General features: G+C 41.1%; 1 protein-coding gene across 6 annotated transcripts; it reads right to left on the bottom strand.

Moving 5' to 3' along the window:
• Positions 1-1375: 1375 nt before the first annotated feature.
• On the bottom strand, positions 1376-5656 carry mitfa (melanocyte inducing transcription factor a). Of its 6 annotated transcripts, none has more exons than XM_041946250.1 (9): positions 5536-5656; positions 4772-4984; positions 4577-4672; positions 4288-4396; positions 3757-3849; positions 3344-3400; positions 2963-3038; positions 2606-2753; positions 1376-1796 (listed from the first exon to the last, which is right to left on the bottom strand). In XM_041946250.1, exons 1-9 carry the CDS (start codon positions 5566-5568, stop codon positions 1389-1391), a joined length of 1233 nt encoding a protein of 410 aa, XP_041802184.1. In that variant the 5' UTR covers positions 5569-5656; the 3' UTR covers positions 1376-1388. The 6 variants fall into 6 exon arrangements, with proteins under 6 accessions (XP_041802184.1, XP_041802193.1, XP_041802201.1 ...); XM_041946259.1 differs by having other exon boundaries at positions 3757-3840; XM_041946267.1 differs by lacking the exon at positions 3757-3849.
• Between the last annotated feature and the right edge of the window lie 20417 nt (positions 5657-26073).

Genomic DNA, 26073 nt, shown 5'->3' with positions numbered 1-26073 from the left:
AAGACTGAAACAGCTTATTTACATTTAGACCCTTTCTTATAACACTCACAGTTGAGCTCTTGTGCATCTTACCTCTATTAATGGTTTGAGGTGTTTCTACAACTTGATTGGACTCCACCTGTGTCTATATATAGTGCTTTGGTCATCTGTGGGCCCAAAACAAGGCTATTTTTTTTAATTATTTCTTTTTTTATTCTTTTTTGGCACCCTGACCCACAGTTAAAAAACGACTAGTATATGAAGTACAAATTAAATTAAAGTTGTGATGTCTGAGATAATCAAAAAAGATCAGTCATAGATTTATGAATGAAAAGATTTCTGACTTACTGGTATAAATCTCAAACAAAATGAGTGGATAAAAGAAAACAAACTGAACCAAATAAATAAATGATGATGATAATATAATGCTTAATAATACCAATAACAATACTTGTCATTGGTCAAGGTTTTATTATTTATTCAGAATAGATTAAGACAGTGGGGTAAAAAATAATATACATTTAAATATTTTTAGAAACAATTACTAATATGCAATAATATGCAACACTTAATCCTTTGATATTTAAATACTAATTTATATTTTGTGCATGTATCTTCTTGCATTAATGGAACTATCCTAATTTAGGCACTGTTAGATTAATTTTCTTCTGGCAAGTTTAAAACTTTTGCACTTTATTACACACCCTACGAGGCTGCTGCTGTCACATCAGTTATATCAGAACTGGAGAGGATTTCTTCACTGAAAGAAGAGCAAAGAATGACAATGAAGGCTTTTCTCAATGAAAATGACTACTACGTCATATGTTTGATCTGATTGGCTAAAGTTAGCCGTGATAGACAGTGATAGACAGATGGTTCATCCGACCACCTGCCCAGTATTTTCTGAAAGTGGCTGCTCTTTTTTGAAAGTGGCTCTCCAAACAGTTTCCATGGATGACTTCCCAAATGGTTCTATGTAGCAAATCAAATGACGTGTCAGGTTACTTTACTGCCAGTACATTTTCAAATATATGTGATCTCAGTCCAGTTCAATATAGAGTATATCTGGGACAAATGTGAATAACTCTAGAAGAATAAACAGTCTAAACACTATAAAGTCATTATGTTGACCAGTCTATAATGACAGCAGATTGTACTCATGTTTATCAGTCACCTTGTGTATGCCAAGTGATTCTCAGCTATTCACCTAAAGGGCATCAAGATTAGAAGAATGTAAAAATACTGCGTACAATGAGGAGCTGAAATGGCTCGGTCACATCAGCATACAGTATTTGGACATGAGAGTTCAGCAATAAATGGGCAAAAAGTAAGAAAACAATATGGCGTCACTTTGCAGTGAGGATGCTACGGATAGAAAGTGTCAGTGTGGCTCGTGGCACTGGGCAGTGCTAACAGCCTTGCTCCTTCTCCTCCATGCTAGAGCAGGAACTGTGGTGACTGCTGCAGATGTTGTTTGAGCCATCAGGGGACATCGAGGACAGCAGGGGATCACTGGGGGAAATTGGTGACAGGGTGTTGTCCCTTACCAATTCCTTCATTTTACAGGTCCTGGAGTTTCCGTAGGGGTCAGGGTCCCCAGCGTCTGCGGGAATCTGGTCGAAGGTGATGGTGCCGTTGTTGAGGTCCAGTGTGGTTGGTGGGGACATGTCAGGAGTCGAGCTATGGTGGTAGAGATCTGAGGGGCAGTCGCCGAGGACGGGCTCCTGTTTAATGGCTCTCGCCATCAAATCCGATGTGCAGACAGACGGGGATGACACCACTGTGAGACCATGAGCACGGGCCTGGATCTCCAACTCCTACGTGATTGTACAAAAAAAAAAAAAAAGGGATGTAGACAATTCAGTTCAGTTTGTTGAATTCGTTTGCGAAAAGTGATATTCCATTGTTCTCGCCTGGGCCACTACTCTGACTGCACTGCATGACTGGCAGGAGTTATACAGTTTCTGTTATCCAGTCATTATCATTTTTTAATGGGAAGTCTTCCAGGACACGTGGAGCAGAAACTCTGCACACAACGTCACTTTCATTGATTGAAAATAAAAGCTAAACCAAGTGAAAGATTCAACAATGCGGTGCAGGACATGATTTGATTTGTTTATTTTGTAATGTGTAGGCATGCAGCTCTTTTGAAAGACAAGTTAATGCTGAAATAATGTACAAGTAGTATGCCTCTCGTTGTGTTGGTTTGCCCACTTATGGACATAATATGTGTGAAAGTAGCAGCATGTTAGCATGTTAACGTTTTTGCAAACCAAAATATTGAATCAAATTGAAAGCTTTACAGGATAAATCAGGGGGATAAACCAAAGTTATTACAATTCATCAAATGTGAAAATGAACATGTGAACCAAATTTCATGCCAACCATTCAATAGCTGAGTCATTCACAACTCAAATCCACAAATATCAATAATTCCATCCAGTCATTGCTGAGATATTTCAAGAAATGTACTTGTGTAGCCATATAACATGGGTATGACATTATAAACAACTAACTACCACTGCAACTGCTAACTTTAGCTTCTGGGGAATAGACGAAATTTGCCCAAATATGATTGCATTAGTGAAACACAGTGCCCCTCTGGGCTCTGTTTAGTCTGACCTACCTGTATACGAAGCATCAGATGACGGTTTGCATGCTCCAGCTTCCTCTGTCTGCACTCGAGCTCCTTTGCTCTCTGCTGCTCCCGCTGTAGCCTCCTGATGTAGTCAACTGAGGCTTTCAGAATGGTACCCTTATTCCAGCGCATGTCTCTGGGGCATACAGGAGACAAAGGTCTACAGTCAGAGTCAGCTGACCAGCTGACCACAGCAGCACAGGATTTTTTGCGGCCCCTCTGAGCAAATAAGCCATTATACATTCCGGATAACTTGACATGTGCAGAGGAGGAAGTAACAGCAACGTCCGTGAATAGACAGATTGAAGGATAGCATGCGTATTCATGATTCAAAAACACACTTACGGATCATTTGACTTGGGTATCAAGGTTCCCAGCTCCTTGATGCGATCGTTTATGTTGAATCTCCGTCTGCGTTCAACTAAAATTTGTCAAATAAAATTAAAAATGAATTGAAAATTTACACATAAATCAACTGTAGTTGTACAAAAATTATTCATAATTTTATTTTTTTCAGAACTTTTGTTCTAAAGATAATAATAATAATAATAATAATAATAATAATAATAATACATACATACATACATACATACATACATATCATATCATAGAATGGTCTTTCAGACTGTAAGTTGCCATTTTGCAATAGAACTCTATTACGTCACCCTCACGACAGTCATTGAGGAAATTAGCTATGAAGAACACGTTCTAATTTGATTGACTCACTCAAGTTGTGGTTGTCTTTCTTCTGTCTCTCTTTAGCAAGAGCACGAACTTCAGCCTCTGTGAATCGAAGGCAGACGTCAATGTCAGCACTGTGAGAAACGTCATCAGTTCATGAAATGGGTAATAAGCCACTAAGTCTATAAAATAAATAGGATTACATTTTGGTATTTCACACACTGTACAGTAAATCTGTTACTCTGTCTTGTACCACATTTGAAGCCTAGGATAATCACAGCCAATGAGAAATCAGTTACATGTTAAAGGAAGTGAAGCTAACGTTATTCCAGCTGATTCATATTGTGTGCGATTTAGTCATACACAAAATACTTTACATACAGTTACATCTGAGTGAAAACAGCTTTTACAGTCACAAAACATCATCTGTTTGACTTGCCTCACTTTGCTTTGCTTACCTCCTGGAAAGCCTTCTGACCTTTGATAGTTTTCATACTGGCCACAGGATCCAGGCTTGTCCAGTACTTGCTTCATACCAGGAGCTGGAGTAATTATTTGGCAAATAATTGACTTAATAGTATCTTGTGCATTTCCAAATTGCACACAATGTTGACAATGGCCCATAGCAATGCTGTCACCTTCTACATCCTAATGAATGTATTGATATTCTCAGGATTTCATCACAATGAACAAAATAATCTACAGTACATTTACACAAATACTAATCAGATCTTTGACAAATAACTTCTCTCACTGTCTTTTTCAGTCAGATTTGACTTCCAGATGAGGTTTTACTTTGAGAGAGCTGGCTTAGAGTCAGTCATCAGTCACAGAGAAGTGTACTAACTTGACTGTCAAATGATTTCACACTTTGAATTTATGTCACTCACATTGTTCACGACTCAGCCCCAATGATACACAAGTGCAGTAAACTAACAGTTAAAGGAATAAACAGTCATCATCTGGGATGCAGGTTTCTCAGTAGTTACCTGTGTATTCCCTCTTAATGTTGGGTGGACAGGAGTTGCTGATGGCGAGGCCGGGGAGTGGAAGACCTTGGTTGCCGTACACATCAAGAAGGTTACCAGACACAGGGAGCTACAGATTATTAAAAGAAAACATGTCATTCAGTCAATGCATTCTAGAACAACTGCCTTGTATATAAATTCAATTCAAAGACACAGTTCTTAACAGTAATTATTCTTGACAAACTTATAGTGACTCCAGATGCATCCCTATACATTAGTATTTACAATAGATAGAGTCTTGAAAAATTACCGGGTTGTTTATTTGGAGGCCTGGGTCCATAAGTCCAAGAACATCTTCATTGTAACTTGACTCCAAGCTAATAATGTCGTCAATGACATCATCCATCTGTAGAGCACACAACCACATTGGATTGAAGAATAATGACCATTTATCAGGGTAACTGAACGGAATATGATGAAGGCGTGTGCTCATGAGCAGGTGTACCTCTTTCTCACAGTTGGAGCTGAGGGTGAGCAGGGCCATGGGACTGTTGGGAGCGCTGCTGCCGGGCCCGGGTGGCATGCCGTGCTCGGGGGGCTGGCTGGGGCACTGGCTGCCTGCTTTACCACCCAGGGTGGTGGACAGATACTGCCGGACCTGCTGCCTCTGGGCCTGCTGGATGTGGTATTTGGTGGGATTCTCCAGGTGGGACTGCACCTACGTGAGCAAACGGATCTCTGTTGTACTATGCCGATCAATAGATCTTTTAAACCCAACTTTTCAAGGCTCAGTGCAGGCTGGAACAACTATTGGCTTCATGCGAAGTTGCAGAGATGTGTTGACACACAACTCTCTCTCCTTACATTACAACTCAGTTGATGAAATTACAAGGGGGATGTCCAGATTATCTGGACAGCATCAGTCACCCTGACACTGGCCCATTTACTCAAAGCAGAAACTCTCTATGGTGGCACAGGATCTACGGCAAGCTGCGGTTCATGCAGCAATATAAGAAGAAGAAGAAGAGTTTGAATTCATTAGCTTTTCTACATTACTGCTTAGTTCCCGTGACATCAGCGCTTCATGTTCAGCGAGTGTGGATAACAGTCGAGGCAGGATAATAACAGTCTACAACACTATATACTGTTAGAATAAATGATTAAAAAAAACACAATAAACAAATGAAGGTTTATGTTAAGACTCTATTTTAGTGTCTACATTTTCGTTTTTGGAAAAACATTAAAGAAGAAGAAAACAATCCATCTCACCTGATAGTGGCTGTATTCAAGCATCTCCAACATGTTATTTGAGTAGTAATTGATCAGAATAATCTACATACAGTATATAATCCCTTTATTTTGCTAGCCTACACTGTGGACCGTAAGCTAGTATGTGCAAATCTGAGGGCAGTCACTTGTCCTGCTTCATTTATCCAGCGCTTAAAGCTCATTAGTTATGCAAGTTAAGGAATGGATGAGGACACTGAGACTCATCCTCCCTCTGTGTTGTTCCAGCTTAACTATGAATTTGTGTCTTTATTGAGCCCATTTGACGTCACCGCCTCCACAAAGAGGTCTTTTTACTGGTTGGCCAGTAGTCTGCGAACTGAAGCTTGCTTAAGGCCAACTAACGTTTAATCTTTAGTTCTGCTCATCTAGTATAAAACATTATTTGTTCTGAGCAGCGAGAACACAATTGACACCACTGTTTCACTACAAACTAGCCATATGAAAAGCCAAATGTATAGGATGTTAACCAACCCCTCCCGGTTTGGAGATTTTTAGAGGTTAATTACATTTATCTGTCAATTGTTATGCAGCCACATTTGCAGGATAAAAAAGATGAATAGCTTGATTTAAGGGAAAAGTTTTTTTAGGCTTGAGGGCTACAAGAAACATAAAGTTTGACTATCAAGATATGCTCTAGTCCAGCCTAGGTCAGTTCTCTTTGTATCAGAAAGCATTTGTTATCAACCCAGATATTAATAGAGCAGCCGTGAAAGGGAGTTTGTCTCTTCCAAAGCTTTTTATAGGGTTTATTTTTGTGAATTAGTTGATCATGGCGCCAAGCAGAGTCAATGGTGCGCTGCAAGGGGCCCAGAGGGTCCAGTGATTGAATGTTAAAAGAATCTGTGGCCAGAGGTGCATGGAGGAACTGCAGCACCGTCATCACGACCCATCAAATGAGATGGAGTAAATCACAGAACAGTAAACTTGATCCCATCCCAGCTTGGTCGTCCAAATTGCTTCAAGCTAACATACAACATGATCCCCTCAGTTATGTCATCTTGGAGGTACAGCATTAGACAAGTTTTAAATGTCAAATGTAAGGAGAAGTTCAACTGCTCACCGTGTATCCAGTGTTAGTTTGTTTAAAACATGCACCCTCTCACAATGCACTGGAACACTGTATTCATTGTGTCTTGCCATTATATCTGGATTTAGGCAATACGTTTGTCATTTGGGAAGTGGCAGAAAAGTGCACATTTCTGGAAGAATGAATCCCACATGAGCATTGGCTGCATCCACAAAGATTTGTATTGTGCTTTTTTTCAGTTTGTTATACATACTGAATGAGCTTTATTTGTTTTCCATCTTTGATTTGTGGCTGTTCACATCTAGTAACCCTTTTTTTAAGGAGAAGACCCTAGATGACACACTGCTGCATGAGCCTGGTCTCACTCCCAGTGTCAGATACCAACGCCTCGACACGCCCCTGTGGGTTATACAAACACACAAGGACGCTGTAGCATCTGTACGAGAGGCACCAGGCTTTCAACTAACACTGTAGACCCATCCACACAGCTGATGTAGTATAAAGAGCAAGAAAGTCCACAAGTGGGACGGATGGATGGGTCAAACAAACACATGACTTTCATCCAGGAGTCTGGGGTTCGTGTCCGTTTCCATCTCAATTTTCCGGAATTGTCTGCTTCACGATTGAAGCACATTTTGCCGTCAGAAGGAGTGTCCAATCACATGCCGGATGAACACAATGTCAGAATTCCAGTCAGAAAACATTCAACATTGAATGAACATAAATACATTTACATAGATACATGAGAGTTTGCTGAAGTGATGCTAGCACGCTGGGAGTGATATGGGAATAAAACAGTGTAAGCAAGCATAAACCAAATCAGTCATTAATGTCCACTCTGGACATTTAGTTGCCGGTCATTTGAAGAAGTTAATATACTGTGGTTCAGTGTCTTAGTCAAAGACAAACCATTTTCAATAACATCTGCTGTTACAAGAAGGAAATGTGAATTTTATGGCTCTTTGTCCATACATTGACTGTATAACAACTCATAAAAACAACTTATGTTCCTTGTACCTTTGCTTTGGGCAAAAAATGGAAAAATCTGAAAGCGACTTCTGTACAGTTCTCTATAGTTCCACATGTAGACTTTTATGTCAGATAAAAGATAAAAGACTCTGTCCATTTCAAAATGACCGCTTATCATTTACTTAAAATGTTTACTTTGTCCGTACTGACTTATTTGTCTCACAGTGACATTGGATACATTATGTGTATGTGCCATCAACACAATAATTGCAGCTGTTTAGGCTGCAATTATTGCTCATAAAATCAATCTCACACCAAATAATTTTCAATTTGGCCTTTTTTTGAACAGTTGAGTATATTGTTACAGTGCTGCTGATTATGAATGCGCTCAACTGTAATTACATAAAATGTTTTGCTCCAAAGAGAAGTAAAGCATCGATTATTAACACTAGTTCAAGTTACATTTTGTCACTGCTGACGATGTAGAGGACTTAAAGCACTTTAGGACTTTTTCCCCTCAGAAGATGATACTGTGCAGGTGATGAGCACATTCCACATAACTGTCTGTTTTTAGTAACCACACTAAGGAAAACTCCTGTCAGCGGTGTAATAAGCACTGAATTGATTGATGGGAATCTGTTGTTACAAGCAAAGCACACAAAGAAGAAAAAGTTGCACTGCACTGAAAGCAGATTCTTTTGCTTCTTTAGTCAAGACGTTGAGGAGTAATCTCCATAACTGAACACTTCTCACAGGAACTGTGCTGCTTATCAGGATCTTCACGTGTGCTGACACACTATCAGTCGTGCAGCTAATTAATGCAAATGTCTGCCGCTGCATCTCGTGTTACGCTGCTGGAACGCAGAGCATCACGTCTTTGTCTGGATTATTGGAAACTCAGTAGGAGCTGGAGAGGTGAACACAAACACAGGGGATGTGCCCTCTGGTTGGACGGAGCCTTAGACGATAAAACAGAGAGAGCATTCTTTGTAAACTCATAGTAGAGCGTTTCTTTGTCTCCCCTCTGCAGTGTGGCCTTTTCCTTTAGCCAAATCTTTGGGTTTATAAGGAACAATTAACAAGGGATGTATTTCATTTATCCCTTCAGCAAGCCAATCTCTCACTTTATTTATAGACTCTTTGTGAGACAGAGGTTTATTACCTTCTCAAGGAGAGCACATGGGTCGATGTTTTAGACTCATGCCTTGAGGACCAGTAGCATTTCGAGAGAAAGTCATCACTCCTTGACCCCTGAAAAGAAGCAGATCCATTCATGTCTCGCAACCAGCTCCACCCTGCTCCACACTTGGGGGCATTTTGTCAAAGGAGTAACATTTACTGTGTGCTAATATTTAGAGGGATGGTTACAGTAGAGCTACTGATTACTACCTTTCAGATCACATCAAAAGCGACACAAGTCAATAAAACAAGTGAACAGTGGATCGATAGATAAGTACTACATTAATTAAATCCGGATGTTATTTAACATGTAATTACATCAGAGCAGATGTTGTCACATATTTTTTCATAGAAGACATAGTGATTTTGGAGTTGATAGAAATGCATACCCTACCTATTATTGACATCTTAAATGTGTAATAATGAGGCCAGCTGCACTACGATCCAAGCAGTTTTCAAGCACAAAATGGATTGTGTGCACACAATGATAGACCTCCCACACAATGCCAGTGACAGTTGCCAACTTGTAGCCGACCAGACCCCCCCCCACCCACCCCCCCCCCCCCCCCACCCCCCCTCCAGTGATCGGTTGTGGTGGATCTAGCCAACGTGAGCTGGAGGAATGCTTCGACAGTATAACCATTATCCATTAACTATTAGATACAAGTCATACACATTTGTTTCAGACTTCAGCAGCTGTTAGGGAACTGCTGCACGTGGACAGTAAGATCTATGTCCTTGGTGATTACGTTGTCTTCTATGCCCCCATTCGCCTCTGTAGCTACCAACAGACAAATGTAAAATCCTTGCTTAGCATCTATCTTTATTTTGACTTCATGTGAATGAACGGTAGCATTTACAGAAAGCTGCAGTTTATTCGATTAGCAGCAGTGCTAATAAGCTTGGAGAGAAATTACAAATGCTTACTGACAGTGGAAAAGTTGCGAGATCAGTGCCTTTAGTGTTACTTTTCTACATGTAAACACAGAGCAGCAGTAAGTTTTCCTCTCCTTGTAAAATGCTTTCTTCCACAGCCACTCTCATCTCTGAAGCTCCACTCAAGCCCACACATCAGATAAAACACAAGACATGTAACCGGGAGAGCATATTGTCACTGTTGCACAGAATTACAGACTGGACTTCCCCCGTCAGAAACCATTGTGAATAATTTTTGTGCGTCATCAATCAAGACTTATCCAGACGTTTGGTGCCACTGTCTTCAGGGGCTCATCAGGGATATTGTCGTCACAACATGTGACACAGTCGCTGAAGAGACTAGTTTAAGAAAGGCGACTAATAACAAGGTTAGCTTTTGTCAGAATAGCCAATGTTACTATGAAGTTCCTCTTATGTGAGTGGAGGACTCATGAGCCTGGCAACTACTGTACACGTGTACACATGAAAGCGACCCCGTAGAAGACTTTTCACCAGAGTCCAGTTAATGTGGCATTAATTAAAGATTTAAAAGTGAATGCTCATTGTAAAACTGATTGAGTATTTAAATCCATCGTTTTTTTCTCTTTGTCAAAGATTGTGTTAAAATAATTTTGATTACTCATCTTGAAGTCAGGGACATACAAATAAATGCATCTGATCAAACGCCGTGATTATCTGACCTGCACCATAAGCCTGCATGTTAGTCTGTTGGTTGTAGCAAGAAGAGCAGTGTGTGGGGTTATCAGTTGGCAAAAACTTTGTTATTATTTCCAAAAGATTGTGATATTTACTACACGCTTTGTTATGCTGTAATCAGTGATCCAAGTCCACATCTCGTTTAACTACTAACAAAACCCTGATCACACAGTCGCTCACAAACAGGTCAAAACTGCAGCCATGCTAGCAGCTCTGGAAGGCTGTACTATATAATCTTTACTATGTTCACCACTGGAGTGGTGTGCTGTGTTAGAATGGTACTTAGCATGAAAAACAAAGAAGGGGAGAGCTGGTGCGATAGTTAACTCAGATAAGCATCGTTTTTAAAGATGACTTTCCACACAGAAACTAATTCTTGTTGTGATCAATAACTCACGTGTGTCCTGTCAATACCAGGTGTGATTTTGTTCAAATGTAGAAGAGTGACTTTGGTATAACTGGACTTTGAACAGAAGTTGTTATTAAAAATGTCTGACAGTGTCCTTCTTCATATGTAATTGCAAACATATTATGTTCGAAATCTTAATAAAAATGCGACTCTGTGAACTGACCTTTACATTTAAAAATTAAGTTATAGTTTTATTAAAATACACTGCAGTTCCATGGATTATTTAAACATCACAGTTTTTGAATGGAGTTTGGCATGTAGTTCTCTTTAAATAGAGAGTCTATATGAGGAAGGTGGCTTGTCACCTTGGCTCTTGACACATTCTGTTGGTGCAATTTGAGATGCATGTTTTAGTAAATACTGTAACACACACAGTGTGACCGCATTAGCAGTGAGGCGGAAGAAATGCTTGTTGCTGCTGTAGAGGGAAGAAAGAAAATCTGTTAGAATCGCTCCAACAATGACTCCTTACATTGAAACCTGACTTGCTTCTGTACTGAAAAACTCTGACTTGGCAAAGGTCAGAATGTATTGAAGTACTAAATAGTCTGTCACATGATCAGGACTATGACACATAAATAAATAAAACTAGATTCCGGCGCCACCGAACTTTTGACAGTGGCACGAGGGGGCTGCTGGTGTTATCTATACCCCTGTTTCTCAAGCCTGGTCCTGGAGTACCACTGCCCTGCATGTTTTCGATGTATCCCCACTCCAGCACACTGATTCAAATGAATGGCTCGTTATCAGGCCTCAGCAGAGCCCAGTAACGAGCTGAGCATTTGAATCAGGTGTGTTGGAGCACACCTTACATGGAGCAGCAGAGCAGGGCAGCTGGTGCAAAATCCCTCTTTATTTAAATTTGGTGGGGGCTAACCCTTTAAAATTGAAATCAGAGGCGAGAAGGATCCAACAATTATGTGTCTCCTATTCACCGTTTGGAGTTTATGGCAATTTAAAAAAAAAATTCAGGCGATTTCTCACTGCCTCTCGCACTCTAGCTGATGATGTCACCCACTCTAGGGGCAGAAATTCTGAGCATTTTTTGAGAAACTTTATGATCTTCAGATAGTCAGGGATCGAAAACCGTAAGAGATATCAAAAAATGTGCCGAGGTTCATTTTGAGCCGACAAAATTATCTACGTTTTAAAGTTTGAATGAAGTCTCTAGGAGAAAGTATGGTGAGGCAGCGGAAACTTGAAAAAGGCTGAAATTTGAGGAAATTTCCCATTCATTTCTTATAGGAAATTTTTCCCAGTTTTTTGCGAATAACTTTGCAAATTATTAACGAATCCTGTCATAAGTACGTAGCACACCATTCCCAATCGAGCCGCACATTTTGATATGTAGTTTGCGAGGGTTTTCTTAAAGATGCGGGACTAGTTACATGCCGAAATTCTGAAAATTATGAAAAATAAGAAGAAAAAACGCAAGAGATTACAATAGTGGCCGCATGTATGAATTTATTTATTGTGATCCGAAACAGATTTTCAGGTAAAACAGAGCGAATATATGACATGTCCACGAGATTTCTCCCTGCTCTGGTAGGTTTTGTGTGCTAATACAGTCAGTCATATCAAACTATGATTTCAAACAAAATTGCTCTTTTACTTTTGGGTGAGGCTTGCTGCCTTCCCCCACCTCCAGCACCTGCACCATGTTCGCACATTCTGGACTGAAATAACAGTGACACTAGGGTCAGTATCTACAATGGTTGTACTGAATTGTAATCCCTAATGTATCTTTGTTGCCAAATTATCCTCAAATTAATGGAATAGGTAAGCAACTTATGTTACTCCAACTGTTTTTTAACATGTAGCGTCTAACTTTAGTTCAATTATTTATTGCTATGTTTATTGTTATTGCCATTATTGTAGAGTTAAAATGTTCACTCCAAATTTTTCTATGTTGCCAGAGGAAAATCAAGTAAGAAAAATAACATATATACAACATATATATTGTCATGTCTCGTCGAATCTGTTAATGTGTTTTGTTCACGAGCGTCATGTCTTGTCTTACACTTCCTGTTTTATTGTGAAACCTAACTCTCCTCTCGTTTCAGGCCCTTGACTTCCTGGTGTGTTTCCCGCCTGTCTGATTGTCTACCCCGCCCTAATTGTCTCCACCTGTTCCTTGTTACCTCGTGTATATATAGTCCGCATCTCCTTTTGTCCTGTGCCAGATTGTCTCGTGCCATGTGATGTACCAGCCTTGATCTATCTAGCATTCCATAATCCTTGTCTCTCGTTGTTGCCTTGTAAGTCTTGTAAGTGATCCTCTTGAGTTTTTCTAGTCAAGCATTGATTCTTTTGTTACTTTGTTATCGAGCCATTTTGAGCCATTGAGAGTTTGTTCTTTGCCAGCCAAATTATCCTTAGCGCTTTTGTTTGTACTTTGTTGTCTTACCTAGCCTGTTCTGTTGTGAAATATCCTGAGCGACTTTTGTTAATAAATTATTTCATTTTTTGAAACCTCGCTGTGGTGTCTGAAGTCTGCATTCCTTGAGTCCTGAAACCTCTTGCCTCTGGGCTTGTCATATATATATATATATATAATTAGTTTATTTACATTAGCTGCTTCTTTGAACTTACTCAAATCCTTTGATGGCTACATTTTGCCTATAAACAGGCTTTCGATGTCTGTTTGCTCGTCTGTCCCTGGACAATCAACATTAATTTAATGTTAAATGTATTTTAGCAATACGCAAGGGAAGAAAGCAGTAATGTTAATGTCCTAAATCGTCTGAGTAAATAAGCTAATGTTACGTCCTGTGTTCCTCTATCATTTATGTTAACATTTCTAACGTCTGTAACGTTAGTTTCTTAATCAGTGATAGCTAATGTTAGCTCCTTAGTTAGCCAACTCCGTTCAAACGATGATCTAATTCAAAAACATATTACGTCTAGCAAAGTTAAACTTATTTCTAGTTACCAAAGATGGAGCTGCCTTGGTCACCGTCCGCTATTGTCATCAATTCCACATTGCATTGTGGGATATTGTGTGTAGTGTCCAGTGTTTGCATACTGAAATATTTACCAGAAGTAGTATGCACCTCACATACAATTTTTTTCATACTTTGGTCTCGGACATAACAAAAAATCTCACATACCAACAACTATTTAAGCATAATCAATAAAATGTGAGTAGGAATTTCAGACAGGCCCCAGGGCTTTCCAGGCATCATCGGGTGGGTGGCAGACCTGAGGGTCATCATGATGCTGACAGAACAACCTGCGACCTCAGCCACTATGACAGCCAAGCTGTTTTTCAACACTGGTCTGTGGAGGGAGGCTTAGATTCCACATAGCATACTCCATCTCGCATTAACCTACCTTCAGCTGTTGGTAGATAATGATTTTGCCTATACTCCTAGAATCCAGAGTTACAATATGTAACTAAAATTTTATTTCATTATAGTGCAGTCCACTAAAATGAAATAAAATTTTAGGGGCCAGGAATGGAGACACAATGCTGTGCTTTATTAACCAACGCTGGAATTTTAAAGTTCATTATTTGACACAGTGTAAAGAAGAAGCCAAAAGATGTAAGAACTGGATGTGATCTACTGTCGTGGTCTTAGTGAGGACTCTTGCAGCAGTGGTCTGCTTCAGCTGCAGCTGTCTAATCGACTGATGAAAATGGTCTATACGTTTGTGTATATTATCTTGATAAGATACTTTGTGGTTTTCCATAATCTGCAATGATGGGAATATGCATATACAGAACAGAGCAGGCCCAATACTGGACCCTTGGGGGACTCCATTTCTGTATGCTCAGATAAGTGATCACTAACCGGCACAAAGTAGTCCCTGTCCATCAAATAGGAGTCAAGCCAGTTCAACACTGTGCCAGAAAGTCCCACCCAGTTTTTCAGTCTGTGTCGTAATGTGTTGTGGTCAGCCGTGTTGAATGCAGCACTGAGATCTAATAATACCAAGACTGAGGCTTTTTCACTGTCTGTGTTTGAGTGGAGATCATTAGACACTTAAGACCTTAACAAGAGCTGTCTCAGTGCTATGTGGTCGATATCCTGACTGGAAAACATCAAAACAAGTGTTTAGTGCCAAGAGGGTGTTCAGCTGTTGAAAAACAGAGCGCCTTGTCAGTAATTTAACTTAAAACTGCCAGGTATGACATCGTCCTGTTATTGTTCATTACTGAGCTGTCTACATTATTCATGCTTAAGACGGGCTGGACAAGTAAGTGTTGACTATTTGCAGAAGATCTGATGCCATGCAAAAACAAAGGCAGCCAGAACTGAACTCTACTTTTCAAACTTTTCTCAGTCACTAATGACGCAAACTATTGTGATTGGTAAGGATTACCTTAAAAATACAAAGTCTCTCTTTATAGAGGTCATAATGCACCTGAAATATGTTTTTCAGTCTGTGTTCAGCTTTTCACTCTCCTCAGATAATCACCAAAGCATTACACTCATCACTTTAGGCAACATGGCAACAACATTTGTCATTTTATAAGAAGATCAGTGACTGAGACCCAAGTGTGGAGGATAATTTTTACCATTTGCGATTAACTCTGAACATTTGTGTGCACAGAGATAGTCATCTCAAAGTAAACACAGGAATGAGCAAAAAGAGCAGCATCGGTCACCACAACCTTTGAAACGTTAAGACTGTTGGAGGTGATTAAGTCCAGAGTGGGCCCCTTACTGTGTGTCAGAGCCCACACACAATCAGGGGCCCACCTCATATGCTGAGGTCCACAGTTGCACATGATAGACAGCAGTAAATTGGAGTCATTAACAAAGTTTGCACAGAAGTGAGCATAAGCAGTGAGAATCCCCATTGCTGACTTAAATGCATTACCACAATTTCTCTTGCATGTTCAAATCATCTGTTGTGCCTACGATTCTGTGCACAAATCTAATTCTGCTCTTACAAATCTACGCCTGTGCACTCTCAAAGGTTGACTTGCAGACTGAGTATAGCATTCAAATTAGTTTTGTCCTCTCTTAAATCTTTTGTCGTCAGTATACTTTCATGAAGATATCTCTGTAAGGGGGAGGACTGACAAGGCGAACATTTGGTGAGCTTGCTGGCCCTCTTTCTCTCACCAGCCCAGGCAGGAGAGAACTGTTGTCTCTTTTTGTCGTCTTTGTTATCAGCAAGGTTGGTGTTACAGAATGTGCTTGTTGGCCAGCATTTACCAGCGTTTCCATTTTATCTGTGAATCCCAGAAGAGGTGAGAGAAGAGGAACTAGGAGGCTGATCCATGAGCTGGTTGTCAACACGTGACACTGAGGCTGTGCTAATAAGGAGGATTTTGAGTTGAACGACTACTTGAGTTCCGCCATCGCCTCGAGGAAGTAGATTTTGGTCTCTTGCCTAATGCCCTTAGTAACAATTCTCTATAGCAAACAGCAGCTACAGCAGAGACAGGCCTCTCCATCAGGAGGAGGGGCTTGGGACAAAGAGATGTCTTCTCTTCTCCTTACCCTGTGGCAACAGGGTAACATTAGCAAGAATGTAACATCCTTTTCCAAGAATGAGACACATTGTCCAGTCTGTGTGAGATAAGGAACATGCACTTGCTTAAGTGACCAACAATGGAGCTTAATTTAGCAGCTATATAAACACACAGAGCCTCGTTATCATGCATGATGAGGGGTATGCAACCAGCTAAGCTTGCTCCAACAGAGTGAAACGGTTAAAAATGTGCAAACAAGATACTGCATGTTTTCAGCAGGCAGCAAGAGAAAGGTCACACAATCCATTTCTATCATATTTTACAGATGAAGTGCAGCACCAAACAGCAAAATACACCCAATTTTACATAAGGAAAACAAATTCTTGTGGTGGATTCGGAAACTTGTGCAGACATGTCCTACTTTTTCAAAACCTTATCTTGATACATCTACTGACTACTAGAAACTGAGAACAGAGCGCTAGGTATACGCCTATGAGTTTAAGAAACAAACAGGCTCTTTTAGCTCAGCTTCAGCCAAGTTTGAGACCTCAGAATGAAAGAGAACAAAGATGGAGTATTATTCGGCTCAATGTGCCTGGAGTTTGAGGAAAAGGTCAGTGTAAACCACGGAGGTCTGCACGTGGAGTTGAATCTGATGATTTTTAAAAGTCAGGACTCTTCTGGGCCATCTAATACACGACTGTCTTTGATCCTACTTTTAAAAGTCAGAAGATTTGCCTCTTAATGTTTCTCTTTTAAAAAAGTGAATAGACAGAAATAAGAATCACTAATACAGAAACAAGACGTTATGTGTGAGTCAAAGATGTCTGTCAGCTTCACTCACTTCACTCTACTGTAAATGCTGCCACTATTACAAATGTGTCCATAAAGATAGCAAAGAACGTAACTGAAATGTGCTTTTATATACCGTCCAGCAGTTTTAATACATGTTTACTAACTTAAACAGAATGAGTTTTATGCATAGACTATTAGAACAAAGAAAACAAGCGCATTTAAATCATAAGACATAGGCAGAATGACTCTCAAGCACAAATCACCAACATCAACAAGGATATATGACCATATGATGCTGACATGGCTAATGTGGTAGCAACATCACTGATCATCAATGTTTTACAGTCATGTGAGTTGAGCTCCAAAAGCATAACATTGTTACTAATATCAGATGGTTGTGCTAAATGATCATTGTAACATTTTCTTAAGTTGAATGAATATTTTTCTGACACACCTTTTGCCTGCTTAGATCTGTTGAGTTTTTTTTTTTTTTTCAATCCAGTGCTGAAGTCACTTCCACTGGTGAATATCTACTACCGTCACTGTTCCGTAACAGCCCTGATAAAATCTAAAAAGGCACGGATTTCCGCACAAATCAAATCCAAGGAGAACAGTAGCAGCACACAAACACAAAACTAACTTTCCTTACTTCACTGTACTGTGGAAGCACCAACAAGGTCCCATTGTATAAAGCAAGGTCTTATTTAACCTCAACATAGGTAAGATCTTCCTTGCCCTAGATCACGGATGGGCAAAATATGGCCTGAGAGCCGGAACGGGCTCATTGACCATCTCAATCCAACCCACAACGTCTTCGAGAGAAAAAGAAAAAGGCACAATAATTAAATAAAACGCAGAATAATGATAAAAAATCTCGAGGCAAATGAGTAGAACGAGCCTGCTGTTCAACTCGAGTTCAACAGAGAGCGCTGTCTATATTCAGATTGGACTAAAAGACACAAGTCGACTCTTGCTCACCTCAGGTGACAAGTTAGTAAGTGGCAGTAGTGATAACAGGATCATGAGTGAGGAAAAATGCCTCCAAAAAGAGAAAAGTTGACTCTGCACATGTTAGAGGGTATCTGAGAGACGGAATGTAACATCAGGAGACATTTTCAACCAAACACGCTCACTGTGCCACAAACTTAGCATCACGGGAAAGAGAAGAGAAAGCCTTGAAATTGTCTTCCAACTTAATTGCCAGGCAGAAAAGTTTTACAAAGCAGTTGACCATCCAATAACCGGCAACAAAAGTCAGCTACATGCGGCATTACAAGCTCACGAAACGGAGCAAGCCTTTCTCCGATGCTGAGGGTTGTCCACTGAATTGTCAAAAAGAGCCGCTCTTCACATATTTTTTCATCGTGCTGGATGGGAGCATAGATATCAAAGATACCACCCAGCTCTTATCTCCATCTGAGGGATTGAATGGATAAAGGATTGAAATAGTGGGGGAAGTTGACAGAGTGGCAGGATGTTTGGCGAGACAGAGCCTGCAATGGAATAATTTGCTGAATGTGATCACTGATAGATCTCTGAACCTTACAGGGAAGGACATCAGCCTCCTGCGAGGGATACAGCACCGGGTGAGAGAGGACAACCCCAGCGCAGATTTAATCTTTGCTCTCCCTACAGTGCATCATTCAAAAGGAATCTCTGTGTGAATCTGTGTTGCAACTTGATCATGTCGCTAAAACTGGTGGTGAAACTCAAGAACTTTATCTGGGCCAGAGGGCTTAACATCACCGTTTTATCCAGCCACTGGAAGACAGTGAGGCAGAACGCACAGTTGTCTTGTGCCACCCAAATGTTCGCCGGCTGAGCGTGGGGAAGGTGTTTCGTCGCCTGTGTGAGATGAGAGGAGAGAAGTTTACGATGTCTGCTCTTAAAGCTTGAGGTTTGCAGAGTTGCGGGTGTGTGACGTTGCACTCGGGCTGGATGCAACGGGCCGTCTGAACGACCTCAATCTGAAGGGGAAGAACGTTTTGTGGGAACATTCAAAGCCAAGCTGACTTTCCCGGCAAATGACCAACTAGTCCATCACACATTTCCCAACGCCGGCTAGCCTGGATGTGCCACCCTGCCACAACGACAAATGCACCACTACTTTCCAATCGACGTTTGAGCTTGCTAGGATTCGGTCGAGAACTGGAGCTCTTGTCCTCTCCTCTTTCATTTGACAGCGAGAAGGCGCTCCTGGATGTGCAACTCGAACTGCCTGATAAAGCAAAGAAGTAGCCACATCCACACAGGGCAGCTTAAAACAGATCTCTGGAGGAAACACACTTTTCAAACCTGCACAGACAGACAAAGCCGATGCTTATTTTGTTTGGCTCTGCATATGTGTGCAAAACAAACCTTTTTCTGTGATGAACTACAACTGCAGCCACTACAATGTGACTGCAACAAGTCACGTTACAGATCACGTCGAATGGATTTACATCTTCCCTCTGTGCTGCGTTTTTCAGCATCAAACATGACGCCAGACATTGATCTTCTTGCAGAGAGGTGACCATCTCAGTTGTTCCGCTAAATTACATGGGTAGGCAATGCTTTTCATGTTGCCATCAGAACTATACCACAGCTCTAATTCATTGTCCTAGGTTATTTACAGTTACATGAGCAAAACAGGACAGAAAATGAATTGATGTAGTCATGTATGAGACAATGTGTTTGTTCAAAAATAGCAAATATTAGCTCCAGCATTTCTTCATTCATATTTTCTTCACTTATCGAAGCAGGTATGTACTGCACCTACCTACCCGTATTTAAAACTTAATGCATTGTGTTTCATCAGTGACCTACGCAGTGATGCACATCAGGGGGGCAGGACGTGGGCTAATTTAGAAGCTGATACTGTATTTAAGTGGATTGCTTTATGTAAGTCATCCTTTCATTGTGGCCTCAGAGTGAAGCAGGTTAACACGTATAGCTGGAAAATACATTTTCCATTGGAAATGGCTTTTGAAAAAAAGGACCCAGGCCTTATCGGCTGGCAAAGAGCCTGCTGTGAAACAGTCTGTCAGGTCCAAATTCATAATTCAGCACAATGTGTTTCACCATGTTTCAATTTGGTTGTCCAATATGAGGCCCCTTGCTTATTTTGAGGCAGCATAGTCCTCTGTTTAACAGACTGTTGCCCAACACTGTCCTATGTCTTCTTTAGCTACAGTATGTAGAAAACTCCCCTGGTGGATGAAATATTGTTCATTGCATTTTTATATTTCTCAGAACTTGTCTGTCTTAGTCACATGATCAGATCTTAAAAATCCACAATTTCAAATCTGTTATTGTGGTCACACTTTTGCTGAAGGCTGCAAAAGGCTGCCTGCTGCTTGCAGATTACCAAATCCAATATTCATTGTCTTTTAGCACTGTCTTTAGTTTCCTTAGTCTGGTCTCTGACTGAGTATCTGTCTCTTTAGCTGCTAAATGCTGCTCGGTGTTCACCAGCTAGTTGTTGCCGGCATCTGTCTGCTGTGTTCTGCCGATGTTAGGGATCAGATGCCCTTGCAGAAACAGGACACTCAACAGTGCGTATCTTGTGAATGTTCAGACCTCGGATAGATAACAGGAAGGCTTAGGTCATGATAACCCGCCACATTCGCCATAACAACACCAGTTCAGGACTATGACCTGAAGTGAACCAGTGTCTCTGGCTGGACATCTTCTCAAAATAAGTTTGTGACGGTCACAGCGTGACGTGCTGAAGTCTCCCTCTGGCTGCCTCTGCTACACCTTGTCGTCAGTGTCCTTTCCCTCCAGCACACAGGTAGAGTACAGTGGGCTGTAAGGGGCTTTCTCACTGAAAGCAGCTGCCTGCTGCAGTTGAAAACCGCACTATGGGAACGGTGAGAGTGAACCAAACCAGTGAAGCTGTGGGTAGCAAAGCCAAAGCAGTGGGCTGAAAGATGCTACATCACTCAGAACCGTATGCTTTACTGGTTTGGATGACGGTTGTGTGTAGGTCACCACTATAAGAGACCCCTTTAACATTAGCCATATGTAGCCTTTTTAAAGACACATATATAACGTCAAGTATCGTTATGAAGAAAATATATAATGCTTTTGTGTAAAAACACAGCAGAGCAGATGAATTTTGAACTTTCATGTGATGGCCACTGAGGCTTCAGGTTAAACTCATTTCCTTACAGTGCTTTTACTGTTGAGGCCAATGTCTTTTTTAACGTATATTGTCTTGGAGTAAATGAGCACAAGATTCAAACTAAACATGAGCATTTGTTGCAGACTTGCGAGCCGAGTGTGTGATCAAACTCTGCCAGCCTTTTGTCTTGATCCCTGAGCTGCTTTTTCACTTCATTCTCACAGGGGTCAGAGGTAGCCTGGCTAATTAAGCCCCCCCCCTCCCCTTTTGGACAACCTCATCTGAGCTTTATGTTTTCACTTTCATGGTCCAGCAGCTCTGCCTGGTACTTCTAAGCTAATTTTGCCTTGCCTGCATGGCTTTGATAATCCACAGACAGGTTAGGTTCAGATTCAAAGAGTCAAAGAGCGTTAGCCCAGGAAACTGTCTGGACTCTGCACCATCGAAATAAGAATGAGATCCTTTTGAATTGTTAAAAAAAAATAGTTTGCCTGCTTTATTATATCCCTCTTTTAAAACAACAAACAACAGGAAAACAACATATTCCTTTTCCCACCAAAACTTCAGCACTGAGATATTATTAGCAGGGGAAGCACGGCAGCAAAGTACTTTTCTCCATGTGAAAATAGCAACGCATGCTAAGTAGCACTGTGGCCGAATTTGATTTTCATGCTGATGTGACTTGAAGTGTGTTGAAGCTAAGTGCTGAAAGAATTATGTGACTCTATCAATAAACACAGTGATGCGTCAAACCTATTTCACACAAGTCGACAGCTGATATCATTCATGATCTCAAAAGAACATCACCACCACCCAATGGCAGAAACGTCACACCTATCTTGCAGAACGTATCGGACTTAATGATGTCACATGCATATCTGTGATAACTGATAACGAATAAATAGTACAAGGTTTTTTTTGTTGTTGTTGTTTTTTTACTTGTAGGCACAGAAAATCACTAAATCCAAAGCAGACAACTACTTTTCACGTGTCTGACAGCTTGAACTTTCTCTCTACACTTTTGACAAATTTACTTTGAAATTCCTGAAGGGGTGAAAACTGATGCCTGGTCCTGATCTTAAACAGACACTGACAGTGTTGTGTGTAGTCAGGACACATTACAGAAATGAGCAAATATTCACATCTAAGATGTTTTAAACTCAGTCATTTTCAGGTTATGTGCAGGGCTTTTTCTCTCAGAAAAAAACTTTTCCCATCTTTATACTTTCGCGTTTGTAGGGTCCATTCGGTCACACCAGGAATGAAATGAATGAAAACATGTCAGTGTAGTGGAGCAAATAGGATTAAATGTGTTGAATGCCAAATGTCTGGAAACAGGAATTCTGTCAAGAGATAATCCCCCCTATGGACTTACCACAGTGTCTCAAGAGCTGACACAGACATAAGAATTTCTGAAGCTGAAGCCCATAATCATGTTGAGTTTGTGATTCAAAGAAATGGAAAATGTATAATCCAGTTTGGAATATGTAGAATCAAGGATCCACAGGCGAGTTCCCGCCACTATGAGGCCTACAGAAAATTGTCGCCCCTCGTGCCAGTGCTGCGGCTCATACAGGTATACCGGTTTGCTTACCTTTAGAACTTCCATGGGTGGCTGGCGCACAGCAGGTCGGCTGCGGGGAGGCGTGACCTGGATGGCGCAGGTGTGTTGGGTGCCGTGGTGCAGAAGGTTCCTGGTTCTCCTGTCTCGGTCCTCCCTGCGCTCTTGACCCTGGCGATGGGCAGACACCGGCTGCTGTCGGAGCCGGACCTGTGACGTCACAGTCGGTGGAGGGTGGGAACTCTGGAGGCGCTTGTAGAGGCCAGGCAGGTCCGAGGTAGCGCTGAGGACCCCAGCCCACCCACGGGCAAAGAGAGGAGGGAGTAGTTAAACAGACCAGGCTACATAACATGCTGGTGTGTATATGCGCTGCCAGTGGCATTCTCTGAGCCATCCTGAGTCAGTGAGCAGTATGAGGTATTGTAGTGGAGTACAATATGATGATTGAGTGAGAGGCAAGCCAGAGATTCTTTTACAGAGAATATGTTATTGTTCTTTAAATGAGGGTGAAAGATGCATTTATGTATCAGCGAGGTTATGCACAATGAATGAGGGTTGCTTAACATCAACACAGTGCTGTCTCGTATATTTTAGTGATTTCAGCTGCTCTGGTTTAATATGTTAATAATATGAAAAGCAATGCTGTAGAAAAAACTTCTCTTAAAAGCTGCTCTTTTTGACAAATGGTAATGGAAAAATATTAACCTGGAGTCATGTTTGTGGCCACCTGAAGATGTAAGTCCAATAATCGCTCTGCTCTTAGCTCTGAATTGGTCTCCAGTAACTCCTGAGGGGAACATTTGTCTCTTTACTGGCTAAATGATCGACTGTGTCCAGCAGCTAGCTCCAGCTAGGTGCTCACTGCAAATATGGTGCTGGGCAGGTGGTGTACAGGTACAGTGCGTTTTTGCAGCTTTTCCACTGAAAACAGCAGCCTGCTGTGTGACACTGATGCAAATGGTGAGACGTAACCAAAACATTAAAGCAGGGAGGCAGACACTGAAAATTCTTTGTGCATTCATCAGTATATGAGACCCCTTTCACAGTCATTTTAGCCACTGTTACCAATAGAAATATTGGTCAGAGCAGCTTTAAATTGCTATTTGGTTGTTTTATTAGGAAGACAAATCCCCGGCTGAACTGAGGCATTACATCAATTGTAATTCTGTTAATTAGCCAACCATCGGAGGCCAAATCTGTTTGGTAAGATTATTAGACCTAAATTTGGTTTATCCACACTCTGCCAGGTAAGAGTATGATTTGGGGTAAGCTGTTGTGATTATGCACCACCAGACTTCCAATAACTGGTCTGTTGTGAGCTCTGAGGCAGTACCTGCGCCCTTTTTGAAAAACAAAATGCATCTAAATTCTTTATTCAGACCCTCATTAGTTTCCACAAGGTGGTCGCTAGTCTGCCTGGGGTCCGGACAAATCAAGAAGAATAAAAAGACAACAATCAAGGTCACATAAAAGCACAAAACAAGCCGAGCACACAGCCCAGAAAACGAGTGAATCGACTTTACACGTGGAACTGCAAACAGTAGCAAGCAGCAGTGGAAACAGGAACAAACCTGTCACCCACACATAAACACAAACAAACAAAAAGCTTCCCAAAACAGCAACAACAGAATAACATCGAGGTGAGCCTCATCTGTTCCTGCTTCAGTTACTAAACACTCTAATCACTTCGCAGCTTTACTCATGTGCAATAATACACTGAGCAGGGACTCAGCGCTGTGCTTCCAGACCTCTCCTCCTGTCCGCTCTGGCTTGACCCTTTCAAATCGGCAGCATAGCTGAGCGGACAGCGTCTGCACATCCCAAAGCAAAATGGATCTGGCAGTGCACATGCTGTCAGGATGAGGCATTCCCTGGGAAAATGATCCTTTTGATAAAACCACTTCAAATCCTCTCAGCCTGTGCAGCTGTGTGATAATCGCACTAATTAGGCTGGCATGTCAAATCTAGCACCCGTCTGCAGCTATCGCTTCAACATCACCAACGGCAATGCTTCAGGACTAGTTAAGCAACACAACGATGTTTTCTCTCTTTCTTATCTCTCATCTATCTCTCCCTTTCTTCTTTCTTCTTTTTTTACCCAAAAATATCTAAACTATTCACAGAAATATTTTAAAAGATTCTTTCAGGTCATATTGAAGAGGAGCGCACTTCCTAAATCCTAAAATCCCAGTCCCTGGGAGGAAAGTGGGATCGACTGGTGTAAGTGATCAGAGTAGTAGTTTTTTGTGTAGTTGTGTAATATTCATTGTTTGTCCATCTGCTCTAGCCACTGACTCACTCTCTTCATGCTTACTTATTTTGTGCCAGTAGAATATTTTCCCTAGAAAATAACTTTCACAGTAAAATGAATAAAAAAAGTTTTCATGCACTTCCTATGCATTACATCATAACTGTGTAGCAACCTGTCATAAAGACTAGTAAAACACACTTTGATAAACTATGAGTGCACCCTGATATTGGCTTTACTTCATGGTTGTTTGGGGTTATAGATATTACTTTTATCCTTTTATATGATCTTAGTAAAACCCATTATGTAGAAAACCCATAGTGTGGTATGTGGTGACCTTTTCTTTTGGCACAAAGTGGGATAGCTTTTCATCTCTCGGCTGCCTTCAACACGTTCAGTCGTCCCATCCTTTTGGACCACGTTAACCATGCTGTTGGCGTTCTTAGGGCCCATAGAAGCTGCTTCCAGCCAATCAGCCTCTGTTAGAATTGATAATGTGTCCTCTTACTCTGCATTCATTTTCTGTGGAGTACCACAAAGCTCCATATTAGGTGCTATTTTATTTTCTCTATACATGCTTTGTTTGGGGTGGATTTTTAGAAAGGACAATATCTCCTACCATAGCTATGCCAATGACACCCAGCTGTACCTTGTAGCTGTGATCCATACAGCGTTAACTCCCTTTTAAATTCCACTGAGGATGGGAAATCCTGGCTGGCAAAAAGTTTCTTTCAGATAAATCTGAATGAAACTGATGTCCTAATCTTCAGCCCATCACACAACTGCAATCAATGATCTCAGGCTCTGTCATGCAAAAAAAAAAATGGTGTTATTGCTATTAATTAGCTTTAAAATTAATGATTCGCAGCACTAGCTTCTACTATCTTAGAGCACTTGCTAAATTAAGATGATTCCAGTCTGTTAAATGTAAAGACGTAAGTTCACACTTTTCTTTCCTCCTGCCTCGACCACTGCACTTGTCTCTTTTCATTCAGCCCTGTCTCGCCTGCAGCAGCGACACTCCTCACTGGCGCTGACTCCATCTCCCCTGCACTGGCCTCTTCACTGGCTGCCTGTGAACTACAGAACTGATTTTAAGATTCTTTTATTTGTTTTTAAAGCACTGCATGGACTGGCACCGGGCTGCATCTCGATACAACCCAT

Source organism: Chelmon rostratus, chromosome 2 (assembly GCF_017976325.1).
Source record: "Chelmon rostratus isolate fCheRos1 chromosome 2, fCheRos1.pri, whole genome shotgun sequence".
NCBI classification, from domain to species: Eukaryota; Metazoa; Chordata; class Actinopteri; order Chaetodontiformes; family Chaetodontidae; genus Chelmon; species Chelmon rostratus.
Note: the sequence above shows the minus strand (reverse complement) of the source record. Positions and strands in the feature narration are given on the sequence as shown.